This window comes from Balaenoptera musculus, chromosome 7 (assembly GCF_009873245.2).
Source record: "Balaenoptera musculus isolate JJ_BM4_2016_0621 chromosome 7, mBalMus1.pri.v3, whole genome shotgun sequence".
In the NCBI taxonomy this organism is placed as follows: Eukaryota; Metazoa; Chordata; class Mammalia; order Artiodactyla; family Balaenopteridae; genus Balaenoptera; species Balaenoptera musculus.
This window is the reverse complement of record NC_045791.1, coordinates 112,711,258-112,734,459: the sequence shown is the minus strand read 5'-3', so window position 1 is coordinate 112,734,459 and position 23,202 is coordinate 112,711,258. Positions and strand designations below refer to the sequence as shown.

Sequence of the window (23,202 nt, the reverse complement as noted above, 5' to 3'; positions counted from 1 at the left end):
GATTCCTAACCCTAACCCTAACCCCAAGGTCATGAGCCCTTGGGGGGGGGGTGTGTGACTGCCCCAGGAGGGTGACACAGCTGGGACAGGAGCCTGCCTGAAGCCACGGAGGACACTGACCTTTGGTGGGGGAGCCGGGCCGCTCGGGGGGGGCCATGGGGCTCTGTCCCCGGGGCCCCAGGCCCAGGCAGAGCGTGGACCACAGCCGGCCCAGCTGGGCCTCCACCTCCCGCCTGGCGCCCTCGGCCTGGGCCAGCTCCTGCTCCAGGCTGCCGACCCGGCGGCAGGCCCTGTCCAGGCGAGCCTGGAGGCCATCGGCCGTGCCGCTGGCCTGCTGCAGCTTCCTGGTGACGCCGTGCAGCTCGGCCCGGAGGGTCCGCTCGGCGCCCTGGCTCTCGCAGAGACCCTCCTCCAGCCGCTTCTCCCGGGCCTCGGCCCTGGCTTCCACCTCCGCCAGCGTCTGCTGCAGCCTCAGGACCTGTGGGAGGGACTCGGGCGCTCCAGACCCACCTGCCCTCTGAAGACTCCCCAGCCCTCCTGGCCTTACCCCCTCCTCGGCATGTCACAGCTAGGGGGCCCTGGACCTGCTTCCCACCCCCTGTCTGACTATGGGGACACCTGAGCCCAGGTGGGGAGGGACACCCCAGAACCATGGAGCAGGTCCTGGCAGGCAGCAGAGCCCACTGGCAGCCACACGACCCTGGCCAGAGGGGGCAGTGGCCCCAGGCTGTGCCCTCCTTGGCCTGCGTGGGGCCAGCCCCAGGCAGACCCTGCTCGCGGCCTGACTTGTGCCCCCATCCCCTGGGATGGTTCCTCCGTGGACTCAGGCAAGGTGCCCTCTGAATACTCATGAGTGAATGGGGGATACACGGAGACGCCACAGCCCCTCAGGAAGTGCCCAGGCTCCGGGGGAGACAGCCAGTCCCCCAGCTTGCGGCCCCGCGCCTGCCAGGCGGGAAGCCCTGGGTGCTGCTGGGCTCCTACCTCCCTCTGCGAGCGCTCTCTGGCTGCCTGTGCCTCGGCCGCCAGCCTCTGCAGCTCCAGCGCCTCCTGCTGGCTCTGCTGCTGCTGCTGTGCGCCCTGTGCGCCCCGGACCTGCATGCGGCGCAGCTCCTGGCTCTTCCTCTGGTTCTCGGCCTCCAGTGACATCACCTGGGTGTGTGGGGTCTACACTGATGGCGTCGTCTGGGCCTCTGTGCCAGGAGGGCAGGGGGGGCTGGGGGGGGCCTCCCTCCCAGGCAGCAGACTGCACTTGGGGAAGCTAAGGCCATGTCCAGTTCCAGCCTGGGGTCTGTGCCGTGCCCCCCGCAAGACCAGGCCCTTGGAGCTGACTCTCTCGGCCACTCCACACCCTCTCCCGGTGTCTCGTCTCTGGGGCCAGGACACTCTGTGGAGCCCAGAGACGTGAAAAATGCTTGTGCAGAGGCCACTCGAGCGAGGAAGGGTGCCTGTGCCCGTCCCTACTCTAGACAGTTCACCAACCAATTTGTCTGCAGAAGTCTGGCAAAACTGGGTGTGCACACTTTGAAGGGCGGTCTAGAGCCCTCCTGGGTGGGCTTGAGACCAAGGTGGTCAGTTTTAAGTGGCCGTGACCTCAGACGCCAAGGCTAAAGGATGAAGCAGTACCCATCTGTTCACCCTGAGCCCTGAGGCGGCCGTGACGGGAAGAACCCAGGCCACTCGGGGCCACGGGAGCTGCCCACCCCGTCCCCCCGACAGCCAGCATCAGCCGCCGGACGCCTGAGAAGACGTGCTGGGAGAGCCCCACCGTCGGTCCCTCTGTGGAGTGGCGCCTCCTCGGCGTGCGCCTCGGGGGGCAGAGCCGAGCCGTCCCCTCCGCGTGGCGCCCTGGCTGAACTCCTGGCCCTCAGGGTCCGTGGGCGTCCGAATGATTGTTTTAAGCCAATAGGTTTGGGGCTTGTCCTTGTGCCCCACAGGCAGACCCGACCCAGACCCCGTGAGTCTGAGCAGGGCCCTTCTGCTGTGGCTCCAAGTCTGGGGAGGTGGGGGGCGCTCCCGGAGGGGTGTGGGCTCCAGGGCGGCCCCTCACCTGTCTGCGTAGCTCCTGGAGCTGCCGGTGGGCGTCTGCCCGTGCCTGCTCTGCCCCCTGCAGAAGGGCCCGCAGCTTGCCGGCCTCCTTCTGGGCCGCTGCCCGGGCCTCCTCCAGCACCAGCACCTTCCGTTCACTCTCCTCCTTGGAGCGCTGAAAGCTGAGCAGAGGGTCACAACCTTGGGCCGGGGAGCTCCCTGGGGGCTCCGGCATCCCCCGAGGTGACGGTCCTGGCCACCCGGCAGGCCGCCCGCCTCACTCCAGCCAGACACTCCCCACATCCGATTCGAGTGTCCCGAAGCCCAGCCTCCTGGGGCACGCCTCTGTCTGGGTCCGACTGCCCAGCTGGCCGGGCCCCTCGCCGTGTCTCAGCCCCTCTCCCCACACCCTCCCTCTAGCCACGCTCCCAGAGGCCCAGCGTCCAGCATCCGCCGGCACCTCCGCCGCTCCCCGGGGAGGGCCGCAGCTCCGGCCAGGCTGTCCTGCCTCTGGTGGGCATCCCGGAGCCACTGACCAGGTCCTCCGCCTCCCTCTGCTCCCCGGCCCTGGGCCGTCTCCTTCTGGCCACTTGGGGCCTGTCTTGCCTGCTGAACGGAACTTCCTGAGGGTGAGGACAGGCCTGACGGCGTCCCAGCCTCCCCCTCCTGGGCCAGCACCGTAGACCCTTTGGATGGGCAGCTGGCACCCTGGGTCCACTTGGTGTGTCCGCTTCACCATCATCTGGCCCAGCTCAATAGGACCAGGGCTGCTCGGTGGGGCGGCCGCCCTACCTGGCCTTCTCCTGCTCAACTCTGCGGATGGTGGCCCGCAGCTCGGTGTTGGAATCCCGCAGCATGTCCTTCTCTCGGGCCTCGTCCTCCAGCGCCCGGCGGGCGTCCCGGGCCTCCCTGTGCAGCCCCTCCCGGCTCTCCTCGCTGCCCTGCAGCTCCCGGCGCAGGGCGGCCAGCCCCTCCTGGGCCTCGTGCAGCTGTGCCCGCAGCCTCTCGGCCTGGGGAGGAGTGTGCGGCTCTAGGGGCCAGCTGGGGGCCACGGGCCAGGGTCAGCTGTGGCCTCTGGCTCTGCTCTGGCAGCGCCAGTGCCCCCCACCCACCCCGGCCCCGGGTCGTCAAGTGCTCGAAGGAGAAGCAGGCAGCCCGGCTTTGCCCACGCCGCTGAGGCTGCAGGACGGCTCACCGGGGCCCGTCCCAGAGCCCTGGCAGGAGACACCCTGGCCCTTCCTGACCCTGGTGCTGCCCTGCGCTCCCTCCCTGGACCCTGGGGACGTTGGTCACCGGTCAGCAGGGCCTGTGTGGGACACAGCTCCGCCCACACCTCGGCACTGTCCCCACCTGTGTCCCTCGGGCGGCTCCTCCCCTTCAGTAAGGGTGTGGTCCCCGGGCCACTGCCCACCCTGGTGTGGAGAGCCGCCTCAGCAGCCCCGGCTCCGGAGCCCTGCACGGCCGCGGGCACGTCCACTGCCTCGGGCCTCGGCTCCCTCTCGGTGAGGGAGGGGGTGGGGAGGCAAGGTCTCTGGGCGACGGCGCCCTCAGCGTCCTCTGGCCGCAGCAGGGCCGCCCGGACCGGGCTGTCGCTGTCACAGGGGCACGGGTCAAGGTGCCCGCCACAGAATCGAGGGCCTCCTAAACCCCAGGGGTGAGGGCAGCAGAGGCCCCAGGGTGGGAAGGCTGTGGAGCCGGTGGGGACCTCAGGGCCCAGCAGCCCGGACCCTGGCCTCAGGCCACTCCGCACCTCTGTGAGCTGACCCGAGGAGGGGGAGAGGCTGCAAGCGTGTCCTCGTCCCCTGCCAGACCTGCTCCGGGCCCAGAGGGGGACTCCCACCGCGCTGGAGCCGGGACCTGTGTCATCCCCTGCTCCGGGGCCCTCCTCACCCCCTGGCTTCCGGGCAGGGCCTGTGGCTCCGTGGTTTTGTGGGGCTGAGAGCCGAGCTGAAGCGTCGGTGGCGGCCAGGGTTCCTAACCGCCCTGGGACGCGAGCTGCCTCAGGGCCCCCCGGGCTCACCCTCTGGTGGGAGGTGCTGGAGGGAGTGCAGACCCCGGGAAGGGGCAGCCCAGCCCGACGCACGGGCTCTGGGGCTCGGCTGGGATCCCTGGTCTCCCCACCGACCACGGCGCACTCTGGAGAAGGCGTGCCCCAGAGGAGGAGGTGGAGGAAGCCGGCAGGGGAAGCCACAGAAACAGAGCCACGTCCAGGCGCTGGTTTGCCGGAGCGAGCCCCACTTTGCTGGCTGTTTCAGCGGGACACTGTCCAGGCCCCTGGCCGGCCTGGCTCCCGCGTCCGCCGGCTGTTATTGTTGTTCTGTTTTTGGGAAAGGCCCCCCTCCGCTCCCCTCCCGCCCCCCACATGTGGGAGCCACAAGTGTGCAGAGCATTTTCCGCCGAGCTCAGCAGAAATCCACCCCGAAGGTCAAGGACCAGCGAAAGGGCCTATCCATCATAAAAGAAGCTGTTTTCATTTCCCAGGGCCGAGGAGATGAAAACAAGCAAAACAAACGCGGGGGAGCCCCCCCGCCCCGCCCTCCGCCTCATGAGAACAACCATCCCTTTTACAGGAATTTTACAGCCAAATCTCTTAATGTGATTATAATAATTATTTCTTTACTAGAAATTGTATAAACAGCCTCTTCTGAAATCTCCTGCAGAGAGGTGACCCGAGGGCTCTGCACGGAGGAGGGAAAGCAGGGGAGGGGCTGCTGAGGGGCGCTGGCCTGTGTGTGCGTGTTCACGTGTGTGCATGCATGTGCAAGCACACACGTGTGTATGCACCCAGCATGCGTGAGTGTGTGGTGTGTGCATCTGCACACACCTATGTGCAGACATGCGTGCCCACGTGTCCGTTCACACACACGTGTGATGCTCATACATGTGTGTACTCTCGGAGCCGCGTGTGCTGCTTGTTGCACAGATGTGGTGTCCATACGTGTTTGCATGTGTGAGTGCTGTGTCCACGCGTGAGTGCATGTGTGTGCACTGTCACTGTGTGTGCACATGTGTGCATGGGGGTGTGGTCTCCATGTGCACAGGAGGTGTATGTGTTGCGTGTGATACACGCACACACACACACACGCACGCGCGTGTGGACCTCAGGCACGGCTGTGAGAGGCCTGGACGTTCCTCCAGTTTAAAGGCTGTGAAAATGTTATGGTTTCCATGGCAACTCTGGGCCAGCCTGGCGCCTGGGAGGGTCCTCTGGGCTCCCTCTCTCTGCCATTGTTCCCCTTGCCCCCCTCACCCGCCTCAGCCTCCCCATCACCCCATCCCCATTCTGGGGCCCCTCTCCTTTCTGGGGGCGGCCGATCGGGGAACCTGAACTTCCCACGAGGCCTTGCTTTCTCCCTTCACCCACCAGCACAAACGTGCCCCCGGTCTCCCCTGCTCCTCCCCCTGCCGCCCCCAGTTTTAAAATCTCATTCTGCTTCCCCGTGTGGTCGCTGACCGGGCCTGACTTCGAAATCTGTTGAAAGGAGACCTTTCTCTTTGGGGGCCAAAGTAAACAGGCTGTCATGTTCAATCACGCTCTCGTCCTCTCCTGGCCCGGCTCGGGGTGCCGGGGGAGGGCGCAGCCCCTCTCCTCACTGCTGGCCGCCCCCCCGCCCGCCTGCCAGCCTTGGCGCCCAGCCCGGGGAGTGCATGAGGTCGCCGGGCCCCGGGGCCCCTCCCCCAGCCCCAATCCCTGTGCCCGCCTGCCCTCCCCCTCCCGGCGTCCCCAAGGCCCGTCAAATCCCCTTCAGAAACACCTCCCCGGCCTGCCTGCCGAGCTCCGCCGGCCCGGGCCCATGCCGGCCCCCACCCCGGGACACCTCACGAGGCTCCGGGGGCCCTGCACCGGCCTCTGGGCCCCGGCGGGGCCCGCGCGCGGCTGCCCCTGGACACCCCACTCACTCTGCGTGTCCCCCCCCGCCCAGGGCGGCCTCGCCCCCCAGGGCCTGGTCCGGCGGCGTCCAGGCCTCACGCTGCGTGCGGGCTGCACCCGCTCAGCACCGTCTCGCCCGGGGTCCCCCCACGGCCTGTTGGAAGGTGGGTCCTGCACGCGGGTCCCCTCCTACCCCTCAGGTCACACCTGCCTCGCGGGAGCCCCCCTTCCCGCCCTGCCTCACCTCTCGCCTGGCGCTGCTCCGCTCGGCTGCCATCTCCCGGAGCCTCTCGCCCAGAGCCCTGGCCTCCCTCTGACGGGCCGAGATGGCGTCCCCAAACTGGGCCTGCAGGGCCTTCAGGTCTGCGGTCGCGGCGCTGATGGCGGCCTGGGGGGAGCAGCAAGCCGGCCGCAGCGTCAAGCGCGCCTGGCGGTAGGCTCAGGCCCCCACGGGCAGCCCGCTCGGGCCGCATGAGGTGGGCCTGGGGCTCTGGATGACCATGGCCAATGCCTCGAATGCCGGTTCCTGAGGGTCCCAGCGGTGAGGGGGGCGGGGCAGAGGTCCCGGGGTGGGGGGAGCTTCCCATGGGAAGGGCTGACTCTGCCCCCCGAACTTTCAAGCAGGCGGGTGGGTCGGGGGACACCCCCAGGCTCTAAGTGTGTGAGTGCCCGTGACTCGCCCGGGAGGGGGCGGGGGCTCTGCCTGCACCCCTTGGGCGTAGGTCGTCCCTATTCGGCCACGCGGCCACGCTCCGAACTTGGATGTCCATTCGGGCGGGACTCAGCTTGGCCTGAATCTGCTTTCCTGTGGCCACAGCGCCCCAGACACTCCTCTAGAGCTAACCGAGGGGCACCTGGAGCAGCGGGTCCTCTGGGCCACAGGCTTGGCCGTGGCGGTGCTCGAACCCCTCCTGCCCATGAACGAAGACACCACCTGCTTACCCTGAGCCCGAGGCCCAGCCCAGCCTCCTGGCCAGGACACACCCCCGCCACCCGGCCCCGGGGTGGTCTGGGCCCCCAGGGGCAGTTTCCTCCGCGGGGCGAGGGACAGAGCTGGCTTTGTGCTCCGGGGAGGCCTGGTGCCCTGCTGCGCCCCACTGGGTCTCTGGGAGACCCCCCCCCCGGTTTGCAGGCCACTGCCTGAGGGCTCTGGCAGGCTGGGGCTCTATCAGGCCAAGCCTCCTGCTCTCGGGGATGGAACCTCGCTGGTGCCGCCTCTGTTCCTGGCCCCTGCTGTCCGTCTCCACTGAGAAGTGTCACCTTGGACGGCCACGTCTGGCTGTGCCCCCAGGACAGCCCTAGCGAGGCTGCAGTGAGTGCGTGGTGTGGCCAGGGTGGGGTGGGAGTGGAAGGGCTGCCTCTTCGGGGTCATGAACCACAGGGCAAAGCCGGGAGCCCCTCCACCTACGGGGGGCTTGCTCGTAGGTCACCCCACAACTGGTGTTCCTTGGCTGGCATTTCTCCTCACCCTCCCCTCTCAGTGGGTTTTAATTTCCATTTTCCAAGCCGTGGTGGCAAAAGAGCCCTTAATGAGCTCCCGGAAGAGCCCAGCTGGCGGGCAGGCCCCCCCCCCCCGCCACCCATCCAGGGGGAGACTCAGAGCCAGCTCGAGGGAAAACTCCCAGAGAGGCCCCTCTGCGAGCCGGCGCCTCCGCTCCCGGGTCTTGGGGTCTTTCCTGGCCCCCTGACCACAGGGTGGACCGAGGGAGCAGCTAGGGGGAAGGAGGCCCCAGTCCCATGGGGCTCCCACACCACTCGCGGCTGTGCCCATGGAGGGGCCATCTGGACTCGGGGGTAGGACAGAGCAGGGCGGGGGCTCCAGGGAGCGTGGCTCTTAGGCAACACTTTCCCGGGTGCCAGGAGCTGCCCAGGACTTCTCAGCTAGTGACCTGGGGTTCCGGGTCGCTGCATCGGGACGGGGTGAGGAAACACCCTGGCAGCCAACTCCTAATTGCAACACTCTTTCCCCTGCCCAGCGCCCCTCCCCCCACTGTCCGGTAGGTCGGAACAAACTGCCTGGCCTCCCCAGGCCCTGCCATCTGGGCGTCCTGCCCTCGTCCAGGAGGCCTGTCCTGCGGTCACTGAGCACGGCCCCGCTTGTGGGGTCAGAGGGTCGCCACCCAGCCCTGCAGCCTGCGTTCCACCCACTCACTTGTTCACGGACTCACTGGGTCATTAATGCAGCACCAGGGGAGCATCCAACCCCGCACCCTTGGGGCTAGGGACACACCAGGGACCGGGGTGAGAAATGAAGGTGGGCAGGCTGGAAGGACAAAGGCAGGGAGCAGAGGAGACGTGGCGCTGGCCCAGCTGAGCCGACTGGGTGCGGCTGGAGCCCTGGGAGTGTGCAGCAGGGTCCGGCCTTGCCCTCGACCACCCCCACTACCCGCAGGGGGGCTGTGTCCCCCGACCTCACCGTGAGCCGGCCCCCCGGCCCCCTCCTCCCGTGAGCAGCAGGGCCCTGGCCTCCGCATCACCCACCCGGGGCCTGGCACCACTCCGTAAACAGGCCGAGGCTACCCTGCCGGCGACCGCAGCGGTGCCCAGCCCCGCCCGTGGGGTGGGGCACAGGACCCCAGGGTTGCCACCCCTACTCCCCAGAGTCTTAGTTGCTGTTGCCTGCCCTGTCCCCCCCAGACGTGGGCTCCTGAAGAGGAGTCAGGGGCCCCGGGTGACCCCAGCTGGCTGCCCACAGTGGCCTCCATGCACGTGTGGGCCTCTGTCCACTGGCCCAGGGTGGGCTGCTACCTGCTGGGGTCCCTCTGGCCCCTCGGCGGATGCCTCCCTCCGGCTCTGCTGGGGATTCTCTACGGGGTCCTTTCCGGTGAGCGTTTGCCTCAGTTACAATGCCGGCCTACCTGGCTGGGTTTCTCCTTTGGGAGGGGCCTCTCCAGAGAGTCAGCCCCAAGAGGCCCTCGGAGCCTCCTACAGCTATGCTGTGCCACAGGCAGCTGAGGTCAGACAGGGAAGGCCGGGGGCTGGGGGGCTGGCGGGCACAAGCCTGGGTCTGCCCCCTCTGTTGCTGGCGCCAGGCCCTCCCCTCTCTGGCTTCTGCCCAGCGGCACGAAGGTGACTGGCCTGCTGCCCCCCACCCCTGTCCCACCCCATCGCCTTTGCTTCCCGCGGAGACACTGTCCCCTCCCAGCAGGGCATCTGGAGATCCCTGGGGGAAACGGAGGCTCGGGTGGGTTGGGTGGAGGGGATGCATCCCTGGGACCAGGCAGGGAGGGGGCGCCTCTGGGGGTCTGCCGCCCCCGCTGGGCTGTGCAGGCGGCCGGGCCAGGTGTCCCGTTCTGGCTGGGGTGCGGGCTCACCTCGGCTCGCTCCTGCCGGCCCTGGGCCTCCTGCTGCACCAGCTCCAGCTCCCACGCGGCCCGGGACAGTTCCTCCCTCAGCTGGCTGGTCTCCGCTTCCCTCAGAGCCAGGGCCTGGGCGACGGGGTGGGGTGCTCGTGAGAGGGCTGGGGGGCTCTGAGGAGAGGCTCAGCAGAGCTCTGGGTGCCACGGCCCTGCCAGGACGCAGGCTCTGGGAGGAGGAGCCCCTCAGAGGCAGCTGCATCCTGAGGGGGTGGGTCCAGCCTCCCAGCCTGCGCTCAGGCAGCTCCCCTACCCCCCCTGCATCTGCCCAATACCTGCTCTTTCCCAGCGCCCCAGGCCAGGGGGCTTCACGGGCCCCCTCCTCCCTGGAGCCCCCCACCGCCTCCAGGCACAGAGCAGGAACCGCTCATGGTCCTTAACCTCCCCACGTGCTCCGTGTCGCTGAGGGTGAGGGGGTGCGCGTGAGCCCCCAGAGATGCTGCGTTTCACCCACCAGCCCCGAGGTGGGAGGGACCCCTGCTCTGTCATCAGGCTGTGAGGTGGCAGAGATTTGGCAATGCCTGTCAGTCACAAATGCACATCCTCTCCATGCCAGGCCCGCTGGGGAGGGCAGCCTGGAGACGTGCATGACCTACGCTCGGGGTCTCCGATGAGTATTTATAATGTTATTTATAATGGCAGCAAGACTCCCACTGAAGGGAGGCCAACAGAACAAAGGGGGGTCCTGCACACGTGAGGGCGTCATGCAGCTGTGAAAAAGAACCATCGCGCTCTGAACAGTGTGGAAAGACCCCAGATCTGTTGATCCTGAGAAGAGAAAGGCCCAGAACATTGTGTGTCCTCGTCATCCTTGTGCTACAGAGGCGGGCGTAGGAGTGTGTATTCCCACCTGCTGGCCTGTGCACGGCGATCTCTGGGAGAAGGTCTGTAACAAAGAGTGTGTCTGCTTTTTGCCCTGGGTGCTGGGGGAGCCTCTAAACCCCCGGAACTTCACAAGTGAGGGACCCTGGGACCACACCTGAGCTTGTGCTAACAAGGTGGTCAGAACCCTGGGGCAGTGAGGCGCTGAGATCAACCTGACCACCCAACCTCTGGGAGGGGCGGACCCTGAGTTGAGTCCATCACACCCACACCACCCAATAAAACCCTGGAGCTTACCGGCCGGTAAACACCCTAATGTGCCAGTGGGTGACCTGCCCTGACTGCGGAGAGAGAGCCCGTCCCTGTGTCTCTCCACTGGGCTCGCCCTGACCTGTGTCCTTTACAATAAAACTAATTGCAAGTGTAGCGCTTCCTGGAGTTCTGTGAGTCACCCTAGTGCACAGTTGAAACCGGGGCTCTGCCCTCTCCGGACATTCGTGTGATGCCCTCCCTCTACCACAGCCTCCTGATCTCCTTCAAACCCCACCCTCGACACGCCGTCCTCACTCTCAGGAAGCAGGAGAGCGGAGTGGCCAAGGACACGGTCCCCACTGCCCAGCAGGTGTACCGTGCCACTCTGGGCAAGTTATTCAACGTCTGTGAATCTCTGTTTCCCACCAGTCAAAGGGGGCCGATAAGAGCGTGCACCTCACAGCATTGTGAGAATCAAACTAGAAATGCAGAGTCTGACAATAAACCTTGGTTATTCCTGCCACTGTAACTCTTCTCCTGCAATCTGTAGTTTGTACCAGCATCTGAGAGTCCTGTCACAGTGTGACAACCCACATGAATGTGTTTACTTGTCTGTTCCATTCACTCAACAGTGCATGCTTCAGGGTGGCACGGAATGCTGGAACAGCCTGGACTCGGAGGGTAGCTTTTACCTGCCCAGTGTCTGAATTCCAACAGCCTGCGGGATGGGAGGCTGGTCGGGTGGGTGGAGGGATAATCAGACACATGGATAATCAGTGGATAGGGATGGGCAGCTGAGTGTGTGGACAGAGGGAAGGATCTTTAAGTGAATGGATGGGTGACTGGTTGAGTGAGTGGTTGAATAGATGGATGGTCAGGTGAGTGGATGGATAGTTGGATGGATGTTTAAGCAAGTTGAGGGATAGATTTATGGTCAGGTGTGTGAATGAACAACTGGGTATGTTAATAGATGGCCATGTATGTGGGTAGACAGCTGGGTGTGTGAATAAAGGATGGATATTCAAGTGAACGGATGGATGATGGACAAGGGAGTGGAGGGACAGTGAACTGCATGGATGTATAAATGGGCAGGTAGATTAATGGGCAGATGGATGAATGGTTGGATGGGTAGATGGATGAGTGGATTGATGGATAGATGGGTGGATGGGTGGATGGATGGACAGGTGGATGGATGAATGGTTATGTGGATGGATGGACAGATGGTTGGATGGATAGATGGATGGATGTATAGATGGACAGATGGCTGGATGGGTGCATGGTTGGATGGATGGATGGATGGGTGGATGGACAGGTGGATGGGTGGATGGGTGGATGGACAAATGGTTGGACTGGTGGATGGATGGATGGATGGATGGATGGGTGGACGGGTGGATGGATGGATGGGTAGATGGGTGGATGGATGGATGGGTGGATGGGTGGATGGGTAGATGGGTGGATGGATGGATGGGTGGATGGGTGGATGGTAGGTGGGGGAATGTCTGTCCACCAGGACTGCTGTGGAAGGTCAAAGCTGCAACAACGGTGATGTGGAAAGGTTGCCCCACACAGCCCTCTTGCTGGGTGGGAGAAGGCACGGTGAGCACCCATGAGGACGCCCCACTGCCTCGTGGTCTGCCCATCACCTGCTGCATCTCATGTTCCAGCTGAAGGAGACTCTCATCCCGCTCTTGCTTCAGGCTCTGAATTTCCTCCTTCAGAGCCTCGCTCTTGGCTGCACTTTTTGCCACCAGCTCCTTCTCCTGTTCCAGCCTGCGTGCTGCCACTTCCTTCTCCTCTGTCAGAGACAGACTCAGGGTCTCCTGGGCGGAGGAAAAGGGACAGGCTGTGAAGACGCACAGGTCAGGACCGTAAGACCAGCAGGCGCCTGTGTTCCTGAGTGAGACTGGGTTCATGGGACGTCAGGGCAGGACGGGTGCCCAGGGACCAGTCAGTCCAGCCAGCCTCACGCCGCCACCTCACACACAGAGACAAGCGCGGCAGAGGGCGCTCTGGGCCCCAGTGGCCACCACCCCCGACTCGAGTCACAGCTCAGAAACCTTTCCTGAGCCTCCACAGAGCACCAGGCACCCTGACACGCAAAGTGTGTACGGACGTGTCACTCGAGGCCTTCTGGACCTGTGACCAGTGGGACGTCTCAGAGGGGGACAGAGCTCCCTCCGGCTATGGGCCCTCAGACTGCGGCCAGGTCAGCCGACGCCCGTGGGCGCCTCTTCCGTGAGGGACGGGGCCCCGGCCGCCCACGCGCACTGTCAAGGGTCCTCCTGACCAGCCTCCGCGTGGCCTGGGCACCCCTGCCGCCCGGCTGGTGTCCTGGGCCCCTGCCCAAGTGCCTGCCGTCCCTGGGGACACGGTAGACTCCCGGGAAGCGACCGGGCAGCTGGGGGCTGGTCCCAGGGAGGCAGACCTTCTCCCTCTGGAGCCGGGCTAGGTCCTCGAGGTGGGCCAGCGCCTGGCTCTCCAGGGCCAGCTGCGTGTCCTGCTTCTGCTGTACCACCTGCTGCAGGAGCCGCCCCACGTCCCCCTGCAGCTTCGTCTCCTGGACCTCCCAGGTGCTCTTCAGCTGCTCCATTTGCACTGTGAAGGGACAGGCGCATCCGACACCCGCCACGGGGCCCTCCCTCACCCCCACCTCATCCCCCGGAACACCCTGCGGCCCTGTGAGGCCCTGTGGAGTGACAGCCCCCGGCTCTGAGGAAGCTGCCCAAGCCAGCGGGACAGAGCCCCCCGGGCACCACTGCAGGCGCGTGTCCTGATCCCAGCCCGCGCTGGGCAGCCCGCATGCTGGGGGGAGGTGGGGGGGGCGGGGGCTGCCACGCTGACCCTGTGGCCACAGCCCATTCTGAGCCTCGGGCCAGCGCCGGCAGCAGTGCCCGTCACAGAGAGCAGTGGCACAGCCCGTTCAGACACACGCGCTCTAGGCTGTGTTTGGGCCCCTTTGGGGGCCAGGGAGTGGGAGCAGTGCATCAGGGGACGGGCTCATCTCAGGGGTCCTTCTGGGGCTGATCTGGGGAGAGCAGCAGAGCGACCCCGTCTGTGGAGCACCTCGCAGGGCCTGCCGGGCCAGCCTCGCACTCCGGGCCTCTCCCTCCAGCTGCTCCTGCTGTGACTGCAGCTGTGACGCCAGCTGTTGGGCCTCAAAGAGGCTGCTCTCCAGGGAGTCCCTCTCGGCCCTGCAGAGAGTCATCAAACAACAGGCGAGTCACTCACGCTGGCGGAGGATCCTGCCAACGAGGGACAGCGTGGAGCCCATGTGCTAGGACGGTGCCCGTCAAGGCTGGGATGGTAAATCAGAAGGCAAACAGAGGACAGCTCATTCATCTTAAATCTCTAAGAACAAATTGCACCCTGCATAAAAAATGTTCCAGGTGGACTAAAAAGCTAAAATGCAAAAACAAAACAAATAGACAACAACTAAGCAACTCAGAACTGTAAAAATAGTAGAAAAAAATCCGGAAGGGTATTTTATAATCTTAAGCAAGACACAAAAGCCAGAAGACAAAAATAAAGAGGCCAACAGATCTGAATACACTTAAAGAGAGGGAGACGGAATCTTTTGTGCAGAAAAGCTTCCACAAACCAAGTCAAAAGACAAGGGACAGACTTGCAGAAAATATTTGCACTAAATATGCAAAGGGTTAATATCCGTCCTATACAAAGAGCGCCTACCAATCAGTGACAGAAAGCGTCTGATCCTACAGAAAAATGAGAACAATGACTGTTATTCACAAAGAAAACACAAATGGTGAATAAACATAAGAAACTCACTAGTCCTCAAGGGGGTTCAAATCACAACTGTGATGGTTATCAATTACATATCACATTAGCAAAAGCTTAAAATAATGATCGTATCCACTGTTGGCAAGGGTGTGAGGATGACTTTCTCTGGTGGAGGGGGGACTGGGAAATTTCAGAATGTAAAGCGTGCATATCTTCGGGCCAGCAGTCCCACTTCTAGGGCTCAGTTCTTCGGAAATACACATGAACCAATGGCGCAGCGCAGGGATGTTCCCTGTAGCTTCACACAGGGCGTCAATCAGACTCAGCTTCAATGCCATGAAATGCTAGAATGTTTCAGAAGCTACGGGGCATCTCGTCAGCTGCTAAGACAACGAGGACATTCTCTTAAAGAGTCGCTCTGAGAAGCAGCCTTCAGAGCGGAACTCGCGCAGCACGATTCCCCCGCGTGAAGAAGCCGCCTCTGCGTCTGGGCACTGACGCAGCCCTTCGGCAAGTGCCTGGGGTGAACAAGGTGACTCACAGCGGCGCCCGCTTCTGGGGAGGGTGATGACATGGGCTGCATCTCTGACAGCGAATCCATCAGTCACCAGCCAGCCAACGAGCGTGTGCTCTGTCCAGTGCTGGGTGATGTACGGTGAAAAAAACAACCAACCAACCATCGAGGACACACCACAAACACTCAACACAGATACCCACATGAAGACACAGACAGCCGACGCACAGCCCCAAACGGCTCAGTGGGTCAGGGAGGGCCACGGGCCATGGGGGACCTTGCTCGGCCCGTCCCAGCCCCGCCACAGTCTCCCTCGGGGCCCCTGCACACCGCTGCCACCAGTGTCGGAGCGGGGTGTTGTCAGCACCTTCCGGGGCGCCCTGGTGTCTGCAGAGCCCAGGAACCTCACTCCTCTGATATCCCGTCCCCCCTCCAGTCCCCACCCTCTTAAGCACCCCACGTGTTCCCCACTCTCCACGTCTGGACGGCTCTCTCCAGTTTTCTGTGCCCACCTGGTCCCCTCTGAGGGGAGTGGCCTGTGCCGGTCCTGGACACACTAAGGATGTGTCCAGTCTGTCCCTCCACCAGAGCCCGGGAGCATCTCACTTCCTGGAAGGGGGCCCGGCACCACCAGCGAGGGTGTGTGGGGTGCAGGTGGGACCCCAGTCCATCGAGCTGGAGCCGGAGAACTAAACGAGGTCCCCGGCACTGCAGCCTTGTCAGGGCCTGGGACTGGGGGCCGGAGGACCTTGTAACCGGGGCTCCTCGGTCATCAGGAGAAGCAAGCCATGTCCCGTGCCGCCCTGTCACCAGGAGCTCAGACTGGTCCCGGCCAAGTGCTGTTTAGTGGGTGTGGGACTCCGTCTGGGAGCTGCAGGGCCTCCATGCACAGAGGCCCTGGGCCCAGTGCTGAGGCTGGGGGAGGCAGGGCCCATGATCTGGGCGGCAAATGCTGGCGGGAGGAAAGAGGCCCCCTCCCCTGTCCTCTGAGCATCGGTGGGGCCTGGGAGGGGACCAGGAGTGGGGTCTTGGGACCCTCTGCTGCCGCCCACCAGGAGGAGACTTCATCGGGCTTCCTGCTCCAATCTGTGCCCACGCTTTCCTCGGGAGGAGAGCTCTTCTGTGAAGAAGTTCAAGGACCTGGGCCTCTAAGTTTCCTCATGGCCCCCAGTTCTGGAGTTTCGGGAGGAACTCTTTCTACAAAAATACTTCGATGTTCCTGAGAAGGGCACAAGGTGCAGAAAGCTACCAGCTTTTGGATGTCCTTAGAGGTCACAGGCCAGCTCAGCTCACCAGGCAACAGCTGGCAGGGCACCCTGTTCTCGCCTACAGTGTCTGTTCCAGGTCTCCTGGAAGTGGCCCCGATGGTCTTCAGGGTTCACCCCCACCCCCAGCCTCGTGGTTCCCTGGGGCTGCCACCCCCCTGGCTCCAGGGGTAGTCATGGGGCCCCAGCCTGCATGTCGGAGCCCTGCGACGCCCAGGATCTCCTCAAGGATGTCAAGCGGCTCAAGACGGCTGTGGGCAGTGGCTCTCAGGCCTCGTGGGGAGAAGGGCGCTCTGTGTCTGCTGGAGGAGGAGCTGGGCGTGGCCGCTGGCCATCCTGCCAGCTCTCACCCCGAGCTTGCCCAGGAATGAAGTCTCCTTAGAGTTGAGCCACGCTGATGGGGGAAAGGCAGGCTGTTGAGGGCACCACAGGAGCGCCTGGATCCAGCCTTGCCTGAAGCAGTGTGTACCCTGAACTTCTCAGATCCATGAGCAGGACGTTTCCACACCTTTTTTCTGCTGGTCTGAGATGGGCCAGTGCAGCCATCTCTCAGGAAAACTGTCCTAGGAAGGCTCTCGCTGCATTTACCTCTTCTAGGTGCTCCCTGACCCCACGGGCACTGTGTTTGCCCCTCACTTACAGCCTCTCTCCCATGTAGACATACCTGCCCTGCCTTACAGTCGCTGAGTGACTGCCCATCCCTGCCACACCACAGGCTCGCTGAGGTCAGGGCCACATGAACACTCCCTGCCGACCCCAGGTACCTGAGGTCAGCTGCCTCCTCAGCTGTGAGCTGTCCCTGCCTCTCCAGGGCCTCCTGCTTGGCCAGCAGCTGGGCCTGCTCTTCAGACAAAGCCTCCTTCTCCTGCAGGGCCCTCTGGAGAGCGGCCATGTGGGTCTCCTGGTCTTGCAGGCTCTGGGCTAGCTGCTCCTCCAGGGCCTGTTTCTTGCATGTGACCTAGGGGAGGGGGAGGGGAAAGTCCAGCAGAGAGAGTGGAAGTGTGAGGAGGGGCCTCTCAAGGGAAAAGAAGGACTTCAGAAAAAGTGGTTTCATGCAGAACAACATGGAGGAAAGAGTGGAAGAGGAGGGTGGCTATGAGACATATTGGACCTCTGGTGCATGTGTGTTTTCACAGCAGAGGGACCTTCACTCCTGTCACCATGATGGAGAAATTATTGAACTGAGCACCCCCAGGTGGGACCCAGCTGCCAATCTAAATGGTAACCTCTGTTGGGCCACAAGTTTCTGGGGTCAGGAGACATGGCACAGAAATACAAAGAAGGTGACAGAGGAACAGCTTGTTGCAGACTAACACCTCCACCAAGAACATCACAAAAATCTAGACAAAACCTATCACAGGAATCTGTATAAGGCCTCAGAGAGCTGCCAAGGCAGCTGGGACTGAAGGAGCCAAGATCTTGGAGGAAAGGGAAACAGAGGAGTGAGTCCACCACTCAGTATCTCTTCTCTCCTCAGAGCATGTGCTGATTTAAAAGTCTGGGCTGAGGAATTGAGAAGCCAAGGAGAGCTTCTGGCAGTACTGTGACCTTAGGAATACAAAAACTCGAGTTTACAGATATCAAAGCCGAAGGGTCCTGATAAACATCCCAGGTTTCTAGTTGTATTCACAGGAGGGCTTCATCCTAGTAGTGGTGGTGAATCAGAATAGACTCTCCCTCAAAAGACTGAAGCTCAGGTTTGAATCACCTCAATCATAGATTATGGTGATCATCTACCTTCACTGCCTGCCAGAATCAAAAGTAAATCTTCCTTAGAAGAAGAATAGCATCATCAAGATCCTCAAATTATTTCTATAATTTTTATGTATGATACTTGGCATTTAATCAACATGACCGGGCATATCAGAGACAGAATCATATGGCATAAAATCACATGCAAGAACATAAAATAGACACACTGCCTCCCTGTCCCCCTGGCTATCAGATGTTGGAGTTATCAAACACAGACTTTAAAATAGTTGTGATTAACATGTTCAAGAAGATGGATGGTGTAATGTAGAATTTCACAATAGAACTGGACACTTAATATAAATAATATAATTTGAAAATACAATAACCAAAATTAATAGATGGGTTCAATGGCAGGTTAGATAGGATAGAAGACTAATAATCTGGAAGACAGACAAAAGAATGTACTAGATTGAATCATGAGGAGAAAAAAGAATGGAAAATACAGATAAGAGTGTAATAGACATATAGGACAAGGCAAAAAGGTCCAACATATGTGTAATTAGAGTTGCAGAGGGAGACGAGAGAGAATATTTGAAGAGATATTGGACAAGAATTTCCCAAATCTAATAAAATACATCAAGCCACCAATTTAAAATGAGCCACAATCCTCCAAAAGGATAAAAACAAAGAAAATGTCACCTAGATATATCTTAGTAAAGTTTCTGTGAAAAGATTTTGAAAAAGAATATGTATTGGGTTGGCCAAAAAATTCGTTTGGGTTTTTCCATAATGTTACAGAATATATATATACCCAATATATATATATGTATAACTGAATCACTATGCTGTACACCAGAAACTAACACAATGTTGTAAATCAAATATACTTCAACTAAAAAATGCTAATAACATTTCAGAACAAAATTTTTAAAAAGTTTCTGAATACCAAAGATAAAGAAAAAATCTTTAAACATCAGAGGAGAAAAACCACACATTACCTATAAAAGAGCTGCAATAAGACTGGTGTTTGACTTCCAAAGGGCAACAGTAGAAGTCAGAGGACAATGGAATGAATTCATCAAAATGCTGAATGAAAATAATGGCTATTCTAGTATTCTATACCTAGTGAAAATATTCTTCATCAGTAAAGAACACAACTTTCTGCTTCTGATAATGGTGAAGTAGGTTGTTGGAGACCAACCTTCCCACCACAGCAGCTAGAAAAGCTGTACAGCACACCTCCAACATATCTGTGTGAAGGACTTAGAGATACCAAGGCAGTCAAGACCCAAGGAGGTCCAATTACTGAGAGAAATGTGTTCAGGTGACCCTAATATTCTACCACAGATTTCCCCTTGAGGGACCTGCCAGCTCCTAAGAGGCTCTGCCAGAGCCTTGGGAGCCGACGATGAAGCCTTAGCTAAAGGGTTGCAAGGTGTCCTACGGCTTCAGCAGGCTTATAAGACTGAAGAGACAGGATCTGGAGTTCAGAGCTATCAGAGCAGCCATAGCACAGGAGGCTAGGATGTCAGAGAGGAGGTAAGTCTGAGATGCTGTACATTTAAAAGAATGGTACTGCTTTTTTATAACTCACCACAGTATAGGGCCAAGGGATTATGAATCTGAACAGAAAGTGCAGCGGAGCATCTGGAAGATCAGGCAGAACTTTTGGCAATCTCAGAATTGAGACAACAAAACCCAGAGTTCAGGGTGGGGGCCCTAGTTACGAGCACAGGAGAGCTGTATTATACCGTGAGGTCAACACCCTGAGGTAGCTCACTCTTCAAAAAAGACTGAAACCAGTTACAAAACAGCTAAATCCAAGACTGGATAAAGGTGATCTGCCCTGACTCTGATATCCTAAAATGAAAAGCAAATTCCCTTTGGAAGAAGTTTATATCACCCAGAGCCTCAAATTAGCTCTACAAAACCTCAAAATCTGTCACTCAATAAAAATTTATTAAGCACCAGGAGATAAGGCCAAAGGACTGAAAACTAAGAGATAAAAGACAATAGAAATAGACCCAATTTGGGGGTCCAGATGTTGGAATTATCAAACAATGACCTGAAAAATATTATAATTAATGTGTTCAAGAACATATCCGAGAAGATGGAGAATTTCACTAGATAGCTGAAGTGTGTGTGTGTATGTGTGTGGTTGAAGTGACCATTTGAAGCAGAAATATTAATAATGTGTTATAGAGTTTATAACAATGTATGCATAAATAAAATATATGGCAACAAGCCCTAAGGATGGGAGGGGTAAGTGGAATATATTGTTGTCACGATCTTACATTGTTTGTGAAATAGTATAATGTTATTTAATATAGACTGTGCATACCATAACTTTAGAGTAATCACTAAAATAATAATAATAAGAAGTATAGCTAAAAAAAATTAACAGAGAACATAAAATGGAATACTAAATAAATATGCAACTAACCCAAAAGAAATCCAGAAAGGCAAAATGTAAAAATTTACAAAAAAAAGAGATAAATAGAAAACAAACACCTAGATGGTAGACTTGAACCAAGCATATCAACAGTTACCTTACATGTAAATGATGTAAACACTCCAGTTGAAAGGTAGAGATTGTCAGAGTAAATATAGAAGCAAGACCCGACACACTTTAAATATACAGACACAGATGAATTGAAGGTTAATGTATGGAAAGGATATAACATGGAAACAGTAAGCAAAGAAAGTTGGTGTGGCTATATCAATATCAGGAAAATTAGATATCAAGAAAACAAATGTTACCAAAGATAAGAGGGGACATTTTATAAAGATAAAAAGTCAATTCATCATGAAGCTATAAAATACTAATTTGTATGCTCCTAAAAATAGGAATTCAAAATATATGAAGCAAAAGTAGACAAAAGGTAGACAAAAGTAGAACTAAAGGTAGAAATAGACAATTCCACAATCGTAGAGATTTAAATGTCATTAATAGAACAAGTAGACAAAAAAAATCAAACAAATAAAACAAACAAATAAAATAAACCCCACAAGGACACAGAAGACTTAAACAACAGTATCAAGCAACTTGACTTAATTGATATTTATAGGCACTACACTCAACAATGGCATAATACACATTCTTTTTGCATGAACATGGAATGTTCAACAAAATAGATAATATGCTGGGCCATAAAGCATGCTTCAATACATTTAAATCTGTTCATATAATATGGAGTATGTTTTCTGACCTTATTGGAATTATATTAGTTGTTGATAACAATTAGATACTTAGAAAATTCCCATATTTGGAAATTAGGTAATATATGTCTAAATAATCCATGGGTCAAAGAAGAAATCACCCAGAGAATGAGAAAATAGTTTGAACTGAATGATAATAAAAACACAACAGGCAAAATTATTAGGATGCAGAAGAAACAGCCACAGACCAGGTAGGAAATCTTAATAGCCCTATATCTAATAAATAATTAAATTTTAATCAAAACTTTTCTCACAAAGAAAACTCCAGACTTAAATGACTTCACTAGTGAATTCTACCAACATTTAAGGAAGAAACAGAAATTTTAAAACACTTTCAGGAAATAGAAGAGGAGGGAACACTTCCCAACTTATTTTGTGAGGCCAGCATAACCCGCATTCCAAATCTGACAAAAACATTATGAGAAAAAAAATGATAGACTAACGTTCCTCATGAATATGGATGTAAAAATCCTTAACAAAACATTATGAAATTGTTTATCTCAGGTATGCAAGGTTGTTTTAACATTAAAAAATAAACCAATATAATTAGCTGTATTAACAGAATAAGAACGATGACATGATTATCTTAATTCATTCAGGGAACACATTTAACAGAATTCAAAACCCATTCATAATTTTTAAAAAATTCTCAGCATGCTAGGAATAAAAGAGAGCTTCCTCAATCTGATAAGAGGCATCTATGAAAAGCCTATAGATAACATCACACTTTGTGGTGAAATATTGAATTCTTTCCCCGTGGTTGAGTTTGGTAGAAGGATGGCCACTCTCCCTCCTTCTTTTCAATTTTGTTCTGTAGGTCTTTAGCCAGTGAATTAAGAGAAGATGAGATAAAAGTCACTGAGATCAGAAAGGAAGTAAAACTGTTGTTATTCACAGATAACATGATTATGTACGTGTAAAACCCTGGTGCTTATCAGTGAATTTGTCAAGGTTGCATGATTGAAAGTTAATCTATGAGATTGTATTTCTATATACTAGTAATGGACATAGGAAAATGAAATTAAAACAGCAAGGCACAATATCAAAACTAGGAATTAATTTAATCAAAGATGTGCAAGACCTCTACACTGAAAACTACAAAACACAGCTGAGAGGAATTAAGTAAAGAAAAAAAATGGAGAGATATACCATGTTCATGGATGGACAACTAGATACAGTTAAGATGTCCAGTCTTCTCAAATTGATCTATAAATTCAATACAGTCCCAATCAAGGTTCTACCAGGCTTTTTTGGGTATAGAAATTGACAATCTAATTCTAAAATGTATATGAATATGCAGAGGTTTGAGAACAGCCAAACAATCTTGAAAAGAAGGATAAGATGGGAATACTCACATTACTTAATTTCAAGACATTAAAAAGCTACAGTAATGAAGACAGTGCAGTTTTGGTGAAAGGATGAACAAATAGATCAGTTTGCACAGATCAACAATATGATCTGGGCACATATATGCACAAGTATGATCAATTTATTTTCAACAAGTTGCCAAGATAATTCAAGGAGGAAAGGAAAGTCTCTTCAAAAATTGGTGCTGGAACAACTGGATATTAGTATGAAAAATAATGGACTTCAGTTCCTATTTCATACCACAAACCTGTGGTTCTCACACCTTAATGTGCATCAGGATCACTGGGAGGGATGATTAAAATCCAGATTTCTGGGCCCCACCCACAGAGTTTCAGATTCAGTAGGTTTTGGGAGGGCAGCTGAGAATTTGCATTTTAAACAAGTTCTCAAGTGATACTGATGCTGCTGGTCTGAGGAACACACTTTGAGAACCACTGCTGTACAGAAAAATCAACTTGAAATGGATCATAGACCTAAGAGTTAGATGAAAACAGAGCAGGATATTGTCTCGTCCTTGGGCTAGGCAAAAATTTCTCAGACAGCCCCTAGAAAACACTAACCATAAATTTTTAAAAAACTTGGTAAACTGAATTTTGCCAAAGTTAAACTTTTCTGTCCATCAAAAATACCATTAAGAAAATGTATAGGTGAGTCCACAGAAATGTGAGTACATCTGTCTGGCAAAGTACTTTGATCCAAGATATATGAACTCCTATATATCCATAACCAAAATATGAAAACCCAATAAAATAGGCAATAGACTTGAATAGATACTTGACAAATAAGGTATATGAATATTTAATAAGCACATGAAGATGTGCTTAATGTCACTTGTTACCAGAAAATGCCAATTAAAACCACAATGGCATATAACTTCACACACACACAGAATAGCTAAAAAATTAAGACGGACGATGCCAAATGTTGACGCGGCTGAGGAGCAGCTGGAAGCCTCCCACGCTGCTGGTGAGTAAAATGATACAACCACTTTGGAAGACTGCTTGCCAGTTTCTTATAAAGTTCAAGACACACCTACCCAGTGACTCCACAATTGCACTCCTATGTATTTACTCAAGA

At 56.4% G+C, this 23,202-nt stretch overlaps 1 protein-coding gene across 1 annotated transcript in view; it reads right to left on the bottom strand.

Annotated features, from left to right (window-relative positions):
* Window positions 1-23,202, bottom strand: part of CROCC2 (ciliary rootlet coiled-coil, rootletin family member 2) — a 75,220-nt gene that overhangs the window by 22,763 nt on the left and 29,255 nt on the right. The window contains 11 exon segments of the mRNA XM_036857690.1: window positions 121-478; window positions 985-1,065; window positions 1,096-1,152; window positions 2,051-2,210; window positions 2,821-3,038; window positions 6,144-6,287; window positions 9,214-9,327; window positions 11,973-12,149; window positions 12,755-12,924; window positions 13,393-13,520; window positions 16,611-16,804. Coding sequence (XP_036713585.1) covers window positions 121-478; window positions 985-1,065; window positions 1,096-1,152; window positions 2,051-2,210; window positions 2,821-3,038; window positions 6,144-6,287; window positions 9,214-9,327; window positions 11,973-12,149; window positions 12,755-12,924; window positions 13,393-13,520; window positions 16,611-16,804 — 1,801 coding nt within the window.